The 15,876-nt window shown below is 46.1% G+C and overlaps 1 protein-coding gene across 1 annotated transcript in view; it reads right to left on the bottom strand.

The window, feature by feature from the left end:
- AKAP12 (A-kinase anchoring protein 12) overlaps positions 1-15,876 on the bottom strand; it is a 113,611-nt gene that overhangs the window by 39,294 nt on the left and 58,441 nt on the right. The window contains exon 2 of the mRNA XM_062186928.1: positions 8,508-8,625. Within this exon, the coding sequence (XP_062042912.1) occupies positions 8,508-8,625 (118 nt within the window). The remainder of the gene's footprint in view (positions 1-8,507; positions 8,626-15,876) is intronic.

Here is a 15,876-nt window from a genome sequence, read left to right as displayed (position 1 = left end):
ATCAAAGCAAACTTTTTATAATATAGGGACATTGTGTTCTAGAATACGCCCCTGCCAGAACTATTTGGGGGTTACTATATTAGGTGAGATTGCAGCTGTTTCACTCTGAAAGTGAGTCAGTCCTTGAGAAAACAGCTAAAGGATTTTCATTAAATAAATAAAATGGCTGCTATGGTGTAAATGTTTATATTCCCATGAGGTTCATGTTAAGACCTAATCCCCAAAGGTGATGGTGGGAGAAGGAGGGGCTGCCTTGGGAGGTGATCCGGAATGAGAGCCCTTCCAGCACAGGCAGAGCACTGGGGAGCCCCTCTACCCCCTCACATGAGGGACACCTGTGCGTGTGCCACCCACAGGAGCACCTTGGTCTTGGCCTTCTCAGCCTCCAGGAATGGGTTGTTTATAAACGACCTAGCCTGAGGTATTTTCTTACAGCAGCCTGAGGGCACTAAGAGAACTAAATAAAATAATAATAAATATAATAATAATAAAATATAATAATAAAATATAATAATAATAATAATAATAATAAAATAATAGGATGTTCCCATGAGTGGCTTAGTACCACTGGAGAAGCATTCGTTGTGAACCACCTGCTATGTTACTGGGCCGGGCGACCAGCTGCCCCTCCTTGCTCCTCCGCCAGTGGACCAGAACATTGGCCCTATCCAAGGGTGGACCTGAACAGCCTCAACACTAGAGAGATCCTAGATAACATCTCTCAGATTGGCTGACAGTCTTTAGGGCAAACAGCTGCAACATTTAGCAACAGTTCTCACCCATCCTGGGCTATTACCTATCCCTATTCCATAGTCCTGACCTTCCACTAACTGCAGAGCTAACACACAGAGAGACTGACGCCTTGGGCTATTACACTTAAGCTATTACCACCGTCTTCCAGGGTCTACATTAGCCGGAAGCTGGAATCAGGAACTAGGTACTGAACCTAGGTACTTCGGTGCGGGATGCAGGAATATTAACCACTAAGCTAAATGTCTACTGTATACTATTTAATTTTTGGTGCTCCTATTACTGATATTAGTCACAGAATTTCACACATAAATGGAGAGGATCATTATATGATGAAAACTGACTCTTAATGAGATAAGGGATGTTTCTGAATCAAGATCACATAGAAAAAGTGATGAAAACAACTTCACTATGTTTCTGTGTCCTCGAATTAGGTGGTTTAGAAAAGAGTGCATTGTGGGGGTTGGCGCTGTGGCGTAGGGGGTAAAGCTGCCGCCTGCAGTGCCAGCATCCCACATGCACGCTGGTTCAAGTACTGTCTGCTCCACTTCCCATCCAGCTCTCTGCTATGGCCTGGGAAAGCAGAAGATGGCCCAGAGTCCTTGGGCCCCTTCCTGCATCTGTGTGGGAGACCTGGAAGAAGCTCCTGACTCGTGGCTTCGGATTGGCTCAGCTCTGGCCGTTAAAACCATCTGGGGAGTGAACCAGTGGATGGAAGCCCTCTCTCTGCCTCTGCCTCTCTGTAACTCTGCCTTTCAAAATAAATAAAAATAAATCTTAAAAAAAAAAAAAAGAGAGAGAGAGCATGTGGCACAGCAGATTAAGTCGCTGCCTGTGATGCTGGTAACCCATATGGGAAAGCCAGTTCGAGTCCCACCTGCTCCATTTCCCTGCTAACGTGCCTGGGAAGGTGGCCGAAGACAGTCCAAGTACATGAGCCCATGCCATCCATGTGGGAGACCCAGAGGAAGTTCCAGGCTCCTGGCTTTGGCCTGACCGCAGCCCCTGGTCATTGCAGCAATTTGGGGAGTGAATCAGTGGATAGAAGAATGTCTCTGTGTTTCTCTCTGTAACTCTGCCTTTCAAATTGGAAAAAAAAAAAAAAAAAGAGAAATGAATAGAAGTCTTCCTCTCCTCCTTTCTCACCCCTTGTCCCATTGTTTTGCTGGGTCAGAAGGAAAAATAACAGTTCACAGAACCGGCTTTGGAGGACAATAGTCTTATCTGTACATCTGGGTTGCTGAATACTAAAAAACAAGTCTGTGTTTCCTTAAGGATGAAAGCAATAGAATATTTGCCCCAGAAGTTAGTCAATGACATAAGTAACTTCAGAGCAGCCTCCCTGAACCGAGGGAATGAATAGGTCCCAGAAGCTGTGCACCACAGTACTTTTACCCAAGTGCAGGGCCCATTTTGTGTGCGTTCTATCTGGTTTTAAAGCATATCAAACCAGGACACAGCTTGAGAAAATGGCATGCAGTAACACTGTTTCTGACATGCCCAAGTGGGCTGGGGGCCTCTGTCTGCTGAGCTCCTGGTTGATAGCATTACCAGGACTCATTGAATCACAGGCAGGTCAGGGTTGGATTTCACGTATCCAGGCAACACCTGGCCAGGCAGTAAGCACCTGTGAGAGCCCAGCGTGGGGAAGTGAAAAGGATTTGGCCTTGTTAGCGCTCATGCCACAAAGGAGCCAGGCCTTGGATGAAATCAATGAAGCTGCAGCCGGTAGCGATGCAGGAAATGACTTGATATAAAATTAAAAGCAAACAGATCCCCCCTCCCCACAGGGTTAAAAATATATACTATTTTGAACTCTAAAACCTGAAACCGTGTCTTCATTTACGCAACTATTCACTGAGCACTTACTGATTTCAGATGCTATTCTAAGCCCAAAGAATGCCAACAATAAAACAAAACAAAATAGAACACACTGCCCCCAACTGTATCTCCAAGAAGCCTCTGCCCTCCCGGCTCTTATCTTCTGCTAGGGGTGGAGGTAAGAGACAGGGTTCCTAGATGTGGAGAGAAGCAAAGGGGAAACAGAGGGCAGTGAAGCAGGTAACAGGCACGTATATCTTCATGAAGATACTAATAAGACACTGATTATGTCATGAATTGAAATACAGAAAGAGTCAAATCATAAAAATATTTCTGAGTACAGAAGGTAGCCTCTTGCAGAAAAACAAGTATGGGGGAAGGGGAGCATTCATGTGTTAAAGAGACCCAGAGCAGGTGCTAGGGGACCGCTCTCCAGATAAAACCATTACACCTGCAGAGCGAGGAAGCGCTTCTTTCATTGCAGGATGGATTTTCTGTAAGGTAACAAGATCCGTGGGCAGGGCGCTGATTACTTGGCAGTAACCTTTTGGCCTTGCCCTATCCCAAAGGAACCATACACCAGGAGCTGGCGGGTGCCAGCAGCAAACTTAATTAAGGCAAATACAGTGATGTGAAGCACCAGGAGAAAAATGAAATACTCCTTACTGTTGCAAATTAAACCATTAAATAACTGAGCAATGAATCCGCCATTTGTGACTGTACCTGGAGGGAAATATCCAACTGTGGAAAAGTGGAGCCCTGGAAATGGAAGAAATGCATTCCCTCTAAGGGACTTTTGCTTCAAGCAACAACAATTAGGTTTTTGGCTTTTTTTTTTTAAGATTTTTTTTTCCCCTGGGTGCAAGGAGTCCGGCCCAGGATTGCTGCAGGTGTAACAATGGTGGTGGTGCACCTGCAGCTTACAGAAGCAGCCTCCTCACTGTTCCCTGATCAGCATAAACACGGTCTGGCCCATCTGGTCCACGGGCCAATACTTTTAAAGCAGTTGGTCCCAGAGCAGCAAACGCCAAGGGCAGAGCACCCAGCTGCTTGCTGCTTCCTTGTGGCTGGTGCAAACGTCCTCAAGTTTGGATGTGCGAACAGTATAAAGATGTGAACAAAAATTATTTGAAAACCAAGGAGAGGACCACCATTGTTTGCTCACATCAGCAAGTGTGACACAGAAGGACAGACAGAACACAGTGTCCACGTGCTGTATGTCTTCTGCAGATACTCTGAAGACAGGGAAATCTCAGGAAACATTAAGAACTGCCCTGTAAATGATTAATGTATCAAGATCTGAGGCAATCACTTGATAACTTGAAATGGCAATGAATTCTGCGGGTACTTAATTTTATGACTGATTGCGTTATTATCAAAACAAATCAGGTGTTAAGTTTTTCCATTTTGTAATATTGATTTTCCCAAGTCTGGCAAAAAATAATTTGCTTAACAGGTACGAAGATTAAATTTCTTTTTGAGCCGGCAACGCGGCTCACTAGGCTAATCCTCCACCTGAGGCGCCGGCACCCCGGGTTCTAGTCCCAGTTGGGGTGCCAGATTCTGTCCCTGTTGCTCCTCTTCCAGTCCAGCTCTCTGCTGTGGCCCGGGAAGGCAGTGGAGGATGGCCCAAGTCCGTTGTTTTAATTTGCATGAGATTTAAGTCTAAAATTGACCCCAGACTGTGATATGATGTTTCTTTTTTTAATGATTTATTTATTTATATTGAAAGTCAGAGTTGCAGAGAGAGAGGGAGAGACAGAGAGACAGGTCTTCCACCCACTGTTTCACTCCCTAGATGGCCACAATGGCTAGCGATGGGTCAGGCAGAAGCCAGGAACCTGGAGCTTCATCCAGGTCTCCCACGTGGTTGCAAAGATCTGAATGTCGGGACTATCTTTTGCTGCTTTCCCAAGCAGATTAGCAGGGAGCTGGATTGAAAGTAGAGCAGCCGGGCCACCAACCAAAGCCCTGTGGGATGCCAGTGTCATAGGTGATGCTGTTACCTGCTTTGCTACAACACTGGCCCATATGATGTTTCTAAAATCACTGCTGTTTAGGTGTTTAATGTACAGAAAGCCACAGAAGCCAGAGACTATGAAGCACACGATGAGGGCTGGCTTTGTGGCCCAGCACTTCAAACTGCTGCCTGTGATGCTGGCATCCCATATCGGAGCACCAGGTTCAAATCCTAGCTGCTCCATTTCTAATCCAGTGCCCTGCGAATATGCCTGGAAAAGCAGTGAAAGATGGCCCAATTCCTTGGACCCCTGCCACCCACTGGGAGACCTGGATGGAATTTCAGGGTCCTGGCTTCAGCCTTTACCATCCCTGGCCATTGCAGTCATTTGAGGAGTGAACCAGTAGATAAAAGATCTCTCTCACTTCTCTCTCTCTCTTGATCACTCTTCTTCCTCTCTCTTTAACTCTGCCTTTCAAATAAAATAAATCTTTATAATTTGGATGGGGGGAACTTTATTTATTTTTATCTTTTTCATCAGAAGACAGATTTGCCACAAAACCGCTGTCACCTGTACAGCCCCTGTGAATGCTGGGAGTGGCAGCTGCAGCCAGGGAGCCAGGCTGTCTTTCTAGATAAACAATTTTCATAAACTGCTAAGTCACCTAAAGACAGTTCAGAAGAAAACAGGCTTAATCTACAAGGGAAGCAATTTGTTGTGACTTCTTTTTTGCAAAATTGCAAATATTTGTGTCCTTGCCTGATTGAATACACTCTAAAAGATGGCCTCAAATTGCATACTCTTTAGGGCACCTCCTAAACATGCATACGTCTCTGGCCCCACTTTTCTGTTTACAAAATACATAGCAGACAGTCCCTTCTTCTGTTGTTTACCAAAGTCCACACGGACCCAGGAGCCTGTTTTCCGCACAGAGGAGAGGACTGGCTCCGAATTACCAGCAGTTCTGGTTTCAGAACCAGTGAGTGAACCCATCGGGAAAAACAGGTTCACTCCTGGCTTCGTACAAGCAGCTCTGCCTCTCGAAAGTAAAAACTCCACAGCAGAATGCCCGCTGATCTGTTATTTAACTGTAGTGAGACGAATCCCACTGTCCCTGGGCCCCAGAAGGGTCAGGCTTGTTCTTGATTTAGGTGGAAACCAATGCGTCCCAAATCCCACAATTAAGCATTTACAAGGCAAATGATACCTTGTTTCCTATAAACCTCCCTGTAGATTCATGGAAATAACCATGAACTCCAACCATAGCCTATCACTGATGTCAAAAGAAAAGCATGAAAAATAGTGTTTAATAATTTAGCAGGAAGATTCTGTCTGTGTTTACACTGCCTGGCAGACAAGATAAAGAACAAGTGGACCACGTTGCCTCAGACACTCCGATAAGCCAAGGCAGTAGCAGCTTCACTACATAGAATTCGGCCCAAGAATAAGGTCTCCAGAATGCCTCTGGCCTGGAGCCAGCGTTGTGTCCAAGGGGTTAAGCCACCACCTGCAATGCCACCATCCCATGTCAGAGCAGAGCATCAGTTCAAATCCTGGCTGGGCACTTCCACTCCAGCTCCCTGTTAATGTGCCTAGGAAAACAGCGGAAGATGGCTCAAGTGCTTGGGCCCTGCACCCACGTGGGAGATCCAGATGGAGTTCCAGGCTCCTGGCTCCATCCTGGCCCAGTCTTGGCCTTTGTGGCTATTTGGAGAGTGAAGCAGCAGATGGAAGGTCTCTTTGCCTTCCCCTCTCTGTCACTCTGCCTTTCAAATAAATAAAAAAGAAATCTTAAAAAAAAAAAAGAAAGAAAGGGAAAAAAAAGAAATGCCTCTGGTGACACAGGGGAACAGCTAGCTCTGCCTTTCCTTGGGAACAAGGATTTTTCAGGACTTTCTGAAGGACAGAGCGGATTAATGACCACTCTTCCTGCAAGAGGCGCTTGGTATTTGCTCAGACAGAAGGTCAACCTCGGTTAGAAGCTTGGGTCAGCTCAGGGAGACAATGGAATAATCGCAGGGTGGGGGCAGAACCACTTTCTATAAAAATCAGTGTTTACTTATGTGGCTGAAATGTAAAAGAATCACATCTGGCTTGGAGGAAGAGCCAGCAGATCTGTAGTAAACAGGCCACAGATTAGCAAGAGTCTCCAGCTATCTGGGAATACATGGAAACACCTCCCTGTCCCATCCCTCCCTCTTATCCACCCAACACATCAATTAAGTCAGATAAGAAGCCTTGGACCCTGGTCCCCCTGGGTGGCCTATTTCAGGGATCTCACAGTGCTCACTAAACGCTCTCCAAACTATACACTGCTTTAGGACCCTCCTATCCTATGCTGCCCCAGCATTCCTTTCTGGGCTTCCACTTTATGCCCTTCGGTAAAAATTCTTTGCTGGGATTATGCAGTTCCAACAGACCAGCTGTGAGACACACCCTGCACAGGCTTAGCACCGTGGAATTTGCTGAATTGGGTGTCAGTCCTGGGCACAACGCTCTCTACCTATGGGTTAACTATTCAAGGTAACTATTCAAGGTGACAATGCACAGGAGGCACAGATCCCGGCCCCAGCAGAAAAGCCCTCCAAGCCCTGGCTATTATTATCCTAAATACTTTTGCTGGTTTCCCTTGTTTTGATTTATCTACGTCCAACTTCCCCCATCCTCTGACTTCAAGGGGTTGCCCCACCTAATCTCAGGTTCTCAACCCTTGCAAAATTCATTAGGTTATTAATGAGTGGGTTTGTCTTAGCCTTATTTTTATCTCATTGAATCTTCCAGAGACCATCTTCCCATCTCCCTGGGTAGTGGAGCAGCCATTTGTTAACTTTCTTCATCTTCCCTAAAGCACCCAGTATGGTGACTTGGCCACAGTGAACTCAAAGAGACTGCTGTGGCTTGATTTGATTCAAAAGTTAATCTGGGAAAGGACATAGCGTTGGGAGTTTGAGTTGGGTCCATTCCAACTATTTGGAGAGAAATTATGTGAAACTCTCACACAAGGTCATGCAAATACTCTGTCTGTGAGACTTGTATTCCTGCTCTATATTGTGCCTGTGGAGCTATATAAAGATCAGTATTCCCACCAACTTCAAAAGCAGCTCCCTGCTTGAAGCAGCTCTGTGGGGGCATCAAACAAGAAGAGAAACAGGTTCCACATGTTGGAAGAATCTCATCTAACCAAGGCAATATCGAATCTCCATCCACAGAACTCTTCCTTCCATTTATCTCTCTTAATCATGCCACACATAAGGGTCAACCAACTAAATGCTGAGTCATCATTTTATGTATCTTCAAAAAGCGTGATTAATTATCTCATGATTAAACAGGAGGATGAAACGAGAATTCACAGGACAGGATGGTCCTTCTTCAGCATACAATCTTTTGGTTTTCACAAGAAATCTACTGGCCATGCCTTGATTCAGATCCCCAGGCATGGATCCTCCCCCCCGACATGGGCTAAAATCAGATGAGCGGGACGTGGCAAAAGACTCGCTCTCCAACAACAGCCCTTCCGGGGCCTCAGTTCAGGGAAAGGGGGTGTGCACCTCACAATGGATCTATCTGAAAAATCTATGTAAACATAGCAGGCTTCCTTCAAATGACAGATACAGACTCTTGTAAAGCAATCATGACTTCAGTGTCCCCACCAAGCGTTCCTATTCAGCACTAGACAACCAGTTGGCACAAGGAAACAATAATTTTAAGACATTAAGTCCCAGAGAAGGATGTCTAAGGAAGAGGAAATATAACTTTAGACCTAAGTACTGGGGTATTCGCTGACAGATGGTCAGGTAAATACTTCCTTTGGGAACCAACTGATTGTTCTGGTTGTGAACAGCATCTACCACGGGGGAATATAACAGTGCATTTTCTGTGAAACCACGTGAGAACCGAGTTCTTCACTGTTCACTGCGAGTGTTGTTTGCTCTCCAGTCCCTCGCGTTCTGCCTGGAGCCTGGAGGAGTGGCTTACCCTCTGTGAGGACCACTGGCTCTTCTTCCTGGCCATTCAGGGCTCCCTCCTCGAGGCCGAGCTCGCCTTGTTCTGCTGAGCCATTGAGAGTGGACAGCTGACCATTCTTCTGCAGGAGCTGTGGGAAGACAAAGCCACGAAAACTTAATTGCGCTCTTGGGGACCTACGGTGAAACAATGCATTCCAGAATGCAAACCCCTTCAAGGAGAAACACGGAGAAGTAGAGGTTCAAGTCCTGCATTTGTCTGAAAGATCCAGCGACCTCACAAAAGACACAGGCAGGTATGCTATCTCAAAACACAGATCCTAGTTCTGCACGAGTTTCAGCCAAGTCTTTCACTCATCCAGTCGTTCCTTCGTTGGTCTGAACACCATGCAGGAAACACGCTCATCATTCCAGGTGACTGGGGATCTAGCGATGAGAAAGTCAGGTGTGAACCCTACAGCTCTGAGCTTACAAGCTACTATGGAAGGCAGACTTCTCAAGAACAGTTTGTACAGTAATGTCTCCCTGTGATTAGACTGGAATCCGTAAGCGACAGTGTGGTGTGTCCTTCTCAGGAAAGAAGGCAGACCCAACACAAAAGAATTATTAAGCTGCATCTCTGGCAAGCATCATGGAGGAGGCAGATGCACCGCAAACGGCAAGAACCACAGGGAGCTCACTCAGGCCAGGGTTCTCCAAGGGGGAGGGGGAAGGCTGAGATCTGAGCTCCCTGGGGCCGTGGCTGGGTGGGGCAACGTAACCTGAAGCCTAGAAGAGATGAAGGGTAGAAGGCCCTGGAGCCTAAAACTCAGTGTGGGGCCCAGCACTGTGGCATAGTGGGTAAAGCTGCCACCTGCAGTGCTGGCATCCCATGTGGGCGCCGGTTCAAGTCCCGGCTGCTCCACTTCTAATCCAGCTCTCTGCTGTGGCCTGGAAAAGCAGAAAATGGCCCAAGTCCTTGATCCTCTGCACCTACGTGGGAGACCCAGACGAAGCTCCTGCCTCCTTGCTTTGGATTGGCCTAGTTCCGGCCATTGTGACCATTTGGGGAGTGAATCAACAATGCAAGACACTTCTCTCTCTCTGCCTCTGCCTCTCTGTAACTCTGCCTTTCAAATAAATAAATAAATCTTAAAACAAACAAACAAACCTACTCAGAGTGTCCACAACCCAGAGAACAGAGATAGGAGACACGTGCATATTAGTTATGACCTTTTCCTTAAAAATATTATGGAAATGCTCACTCGCAATCCTCCCATAGGAAGGCCTCCACGCTGACACCATCAATTGCATGCCCAGTTATCTTTTTACTCCTGTGACCAGATGTAGAAAGTTTTAAGGCAACTAAGAATGGCACAACGACCACTAGAAACCTCAAGGTTTTGACAATGTTTTGTAGTTTGTACACATTTCTCACTTATCTTAAAAGCAACATAGGCAGGTACCATCATTTCCAGCTTACAGGTTAAGGACCCTGGGACTCAAGGTGGTGATGGTGAGGTAGGGCTGTCCTGCCACAAGCCCCACAGCTCTGCAGTGTGACCAAGCCAGACAGGTCTCGTCACAACACCATGAATGGCTGAAGGCCCCCACAGAAAGACATGCACTGGGGTTTAAAGAACCTGTTATTGCACACAATGATAAAATGACTTAAAGAGAGTTCTGTGGTACCAGTCCTGATGGCTACGAAGAAATCTCAAAGCATTCCCCTCCCTCTGACATCATTCCATCCTGCTTATGGTATAGGGCTAACTCTGGCCAGCCAGACCATGGGCTTAGAACAGTCTTGAAGGAACACGCAGTGCAGAGCCTGGAGCAGCGCTAAATTGATTTCACCTGGCTATCCATTGCTCCCAGCAAAGCTGCCCTTCAGCTGCCCGAGTCTCCTCCTGAAATAATACCATTGTACTTTCATACTGACATCACAGATGGAAGAGTTGGCTTCCAAATGCTCATGCTGAGTCTATATATTAAACAGAATACTCAGATTACATTTCCACTTAAAGTCTTCTCTTACCAAAATATGAAAGATCGGAATTTTAAATGAAACCCAAAGACAAAAGCAAGGGGCAGAGGGGTGGTGTCTCCACAAGGCCCATCAGCAAAAATGTCAGAATACTTTAAATATCATCAGTCACATGCACAGGTCAGACTGCAATTTGATTAACAACATAAAGAAAAGCCAGCGGAGGAGGCAGGAACCATATACCACTGTGGACTACATGGTAGTGCAATGAATCTTGAATCTGGAAAATGCTGAAGTATGCATCGTGATATGGTGAGCTAAATAGAGAACAGGAGAAAGTCATCCCAATACCTCAATTTCAATGCAATAAACTCTGGTCAAGTGTGGCCCTGGTGGGAGAACCAGACCAGAACGCTGCATGTCTATGGAGTTTCTGAGTTCTACAGAGTTTCCATAATTCTTAGGAATTTTCTCATAATTGTTGGTAAGTTGTTTAATTCAGGCTATCTTCAGTTGGAGCCAGAATGAATCTCTCCACACATGAGGGATCTCTGTGATATCTGCACAATCTTCCCTCTGCTCTTTTTGAAATGTTATACCTACATAGCAAGATTCAACGCATAGAGAATGAGTCTAAAAAACTGAGACTAGGGACAACTTTGTGCACAGCAGGTTAAGCCACTGCCTGCAATGTGGCATCCATATGGATGCCAGTTCGAATCCTAGCTGTTCCAGTTGTGATCCAGCTCCCTGCTGGTGCACCCCGGGAAAGCAACAAAAGGTGGCCTCCGTGCTTGGGCCCCTGCCACCCACATGGAAGATCCAGATGAAACTCCAGGCTCCCGGCTTCCGCCTGGCCCAGCCCTGACTGTTGTGGACAGCCATTTGGGGAGTTAACTATTGGACGAACATTCCTTCTCTCTCTCTCTCACTCTCCCTTTCAAATAAATAAATCTTTAAAAAAAAATTTAAAAAGCTGAGTCTAATAGCTTGATTCCCTTCTGTATGATGATAAATAAATTATGGAGTCATCGTTTGTAGTGACTGGAGTTGGCTGTGTCTGCCTCCAAAAACACTCAGTGCCCTATTAACTTTGTTTACAGACAATGTATGACAGTGACGTTATGGAAACTGAGTTTGAGTGTATTTTATTATGTGCATAGCTTGGGTCCAACAGACACACGACATGACCCACGGGTGAGTATTTGGAGCTCTTGCTGCACCAACATTCCACACAGGACGGAGACTTCATTCTGGGTCATATTCAGACTTTCCCACCACTCTGTCCTTGCATTTACAATGCTTTTGCAAAATTTCACGTATCCTGGAAGATGGATGACTCACTTTCTTCACTCACCCCCCAATAAAGTATTTTTCCTTTCTTTTCCTCCCATCTCCAAACTTCTACATAGTTTTTATATTGTTGGAAATTTTGGCCGGCGCCACAGCTCACTAGGCTAATCCTCCACCTGCGGTGCCGGCACCCCGGGTTCTAGTCCTGGTTGGGGCGCCAGTTCTGTCCCGGTTGCTCCTCTTCCAGTCCAGCTCTCTGCTGTGGCCCGGGAAGGCAGTGGAGGATGGCCCAAGTGCTTGGGCCCTGCACCCCATGGGAGACCAGGAGAAGCACCTGGCTCCTGGCTTCAGATCGGCGCAGTGCACTGGCTGTAGCGGCCATTTTGGGGGTAAACCAACGGAAGGAAAACCTTTCTCTCTGTCTCTCTCTCTTTCACTGTCTAACTCTGCCTGTCAAAAGAAAAAAAAAAAATTCAGTACTTCTGAGAGCTGTCAAAAGGTTAAAGTCAACTCCATTCATTAGAAACCTAATCCAGGTTTGCTTAAGACGATTCAGTCTTTCCTATGTGAGGTTAAGACACCCATGTCCCATATCAGAGTGCCTGATTACAACTCCTGGCTCTAACTCTGAACTCCAATAGTAGCCTACTACTGCAAACTCAGGGAGGCAGTACTGATGGCTCAAGTAATTGAGACCCTGCCACCTGAGAGACTCATACTGCATTTTTAAACAATATTTATTTATTTATTTGAAAGGCAGAGCTACAGAGAGGCAGAGCAGAGGCAGAGAGGCAGAGAGGTGGGGGGGAGAGAGAGAGAGAGGTCTCCCATCCGCTGGTTCACTCCCCAAATGGCCAAAATGGCCAGAGGTGAGCTGGCCAGAAGCCAGGAGCTTCTCCCGGGTCTCCCATGTGGGTGCTGGGGCCCAAGCACTTGGGCCATGTTCTACTGCTTTCCCAGGCCATAGCAGAGAGCTTGGATCAGAAGTGAAGCAGCTGGGACTCGAACCAGTGCCCATGTGAGATGCCAGCACTGCAGGTAGCAGCTTTACCTGCTGCGTCACAGCGCCGGCCCCTCAGATTGCATTTGTAGCTCCCAATTTCAGGTCCCACAGGCATTACAGACATTTGAGAAATGAATCAGTGATGGGCGTTCTCTGTTTCTCAGCCGCTCTAATAAATATTTAAATTAAAAAAATACATAAAAATAGAAATGGGAATACATGCTGTTTTATACTGTAATGGTTCCATTTTTTAAGGTTTATTTAATTATTTGAAAAGCAGAGTTACCCAAATGCCTGTCGGGACTGGGACACATTAAGCCTGGAGCCTGGAACTTCATCTGGGTCTCCCATGTGGGTAGCAGAGCCCAAGCACTTGGGCCATGTTCTGCTGCTTTCCCAGGTGCATCGGCAGGAAGACGGATTGGAAGCGGAGCTGCTGGGATTTGAACCGGTGCCCTTAGGGAATATCCATATCACAGGGGGTGGCCTAACCTGCTATGCTACAATGCGGCCTCAGACATGTTTAGCTTGTCTTCCGTCTTCCTTTTCCCATAATTCAAACGACCACAGAAGACAGGATTTATACACACCTCTACCCAGCGAGGCCTAAAGGATGAAGGACACAGCTTAGTGACAGTGGGAGAGCCAGGAGGACATTCAGGGGCCACATGGTTCAGGGAGGAAAGCGGCACTGACAGTTCAGATTTTCAAATGAGAAAGGAGCAAATCTGTGTTCCACTGTTTCACCCTGAAGCTTCCTCACCAAGCTTTTTCCACCCACGAACTTCATTACACGAATACATTTATATCTTTTGAGACAAGAATTGGCCTTGAGAAACACTCCTTACCCTTAAATATGGTAAGCACCAGCAAACCCATTTTCCCACTGGATTTGTTCTTCAAAAAGCATAAATGCCTCCTTTGAACAAATCAAAACCCTCAGTGTTTTCAGGCTTATATCCTTGAGTGGGTCAGCCAGAGTTTATTCCCATCAAGTGTTACCACATTACAACTACAAAAGCATTTTTAGAAAAAAAAAAAAAAAAAACTCAAATGCTTCCAGCCACAGTGTTTTCTTCTCGTTTCTGTAAGAACAACTGAGAATATCCAAAATGGTAGCCAAGGCATTGCAAAAGCAAACACAAAAATATCACACTTTGCCTTTTCCCTGTTCTCTACAAAACTGCCCAAAACTGTCTTGAACCCGCTTTGCAGAGAAAGTGATAGGAGTACCAAGCTCCTTAATGAACGTGTGAAACAATCAACAAAGAAGACAAGCTCTGGACAGGCATCAGGATGCTGGGGGCAGAGGAGGGGAGCCTGCTCAGGCAATGACTGTTTGCACACCAACAGCGATGCTCCCAGATCTACAATCTCACCGGACAACCAGCTCAGGTGGAGGTGGCCCCGCATCCAGTGGAAACCATCACACCTGTGGTGTAAAACCCAAAAGCAGGACTGCTAAATGGTCATAACTGGGAAGGAACCAGAAGTCAACAAGCACACACACACACACACACAGGACCAAGACAACAGACATCTGCAAGGAATTTTAAAGCCCAGGGGAAAATCTAGTCAGGAAAACTCTTCCACGTGTTTTTTTTCCTTCATTCTAATAGAAAATGTTTTAAAAGTAAATGTTAAAAAAGATCAAATAGGAGAAAACGAAAGTCAGAGCATAAATCAGCAAACAGTATCCTTGAAGAGCAATTTGAAACAGGTACACAAATTTTAAATATACATAAACCCTTAGCTCCACCATGCCATTCCAACAAAGATGGCACTTCATACCCATGCAGGAATGGGCACAATGGTGGGCAGGATGAAATAATTCATGAAAGGCCAGCACCATGGCTCAATAGGCTAATCCTCTGCCTTTCGGCGCCGGCACACCGGATTCTAGTCCCGGTCGGGGCACCGGATTCTGTCCCAGTTGCCCCTCTTCCAGGCCAGCTCTCTGCTGTCACCCGGGAGAGCAGTGGAGGATGGCCCAAGTGCTTGGGCCCTGCACCCCATGGGAGACCAGGAGAAGCACCTGGCTCCTGCCATCGGATCAGCGCGGTGTGCCGGCCACAGCGTGCCGGCCGCGGCGGCCATTGGAGGGTGAACCAACGGCAAAGGAAGACCTTTCTCTCTGTCTCTACCTCTCTCACTGTCCACTCTGTCTGTCAAAAAAAAAAAAAAAAGAAAGAAATTTTAAGAATAATTCATGAAAGAAAAAAAAAAAAAGTGTCTACGAGTAGGGAGAAACAGTCAAATTACGGGATATCCGTACAATGAGGGAGCATCGGAAAAGGAGATAAATTCAGGCAGGCTGATGCAGGAAGATGTCCCCAGTATAAGTAGAAAAAAGCAGATTGCTGAGAATGCTGGATTCTTTTATGTTTTCAAAACAAAACAAAACAAATATAGCCCACTTAACAGAGAGGGAGAAAGGGAGGGAAGGAAGGGGAGGGGGAGGGAGGATGTTTGTTTGTGCAAGCATTAAAAAAGAAAACTCTAGAATAAAACCTACCAAATTTAACAATGGCTGCCTTGGAGGAATTGATGTCCTTGTTTGGGTTTATCCTTGGGGCGGGTAGCAGGGGGAGAAGTCAGGAAAAGTGAGAAAAGTGAAAACACACTGAACCCTAAAATCCATAGATTCCTGGGCTATAAGTATCTTAATAACCTGGCAATCCAGGGTCCATACATCTTTTAAGGTCATGAAAACCAAAGAGCAACAACTGTTGAAGCCACAATTAGCATAACGTCCTTCATCGAAAGCATGGACCAAGAGCTAAGACCATCACAGCCCTGTAGCAGGCCACTAGAAGCTCGTGCTATATAGACACCTGCTTTACGTGTCGTGCGCTCTTCACAAACCTGTGTCTTACCTGCATTCGCCTCTACCTGAAGGAAGCCATGACCCTGAGCATGTTTTCATCTACCTCAAAGATTATTTGGCACATGACGCTGCACTTGTTCAGTCCTTAATGTGTCAAATACAGGTTGAGTAGCTCTAAGCCAAAATGCTTGGGACCAGAAGTGTTTTGGATTTCGGGTATTTTTTGAATGTGAGAATATTTATATCTATGTAATCAGATATCTTGGGAACAGGACCCAAGTCTAAACTCAGCA

Source organism: Lepus europaeus, chromosome 3, assembly GCF_033115175.1.
Source record: "Lepus europaeus isolate LE1 chromosome 3, mLepTim1.pri, whole genome shotgun sequence".
NCBI lineage: Eukaryota > Metazoa > Chordata > Mammalia > Lagomorpha > Leporidae > Lepus > Lepus europaeus.
The sequence above is the reverse complement of the archived record's forward strand: the minus strand, read 5'-3'. Positions and strand labels throughout refer to the sequence as shown.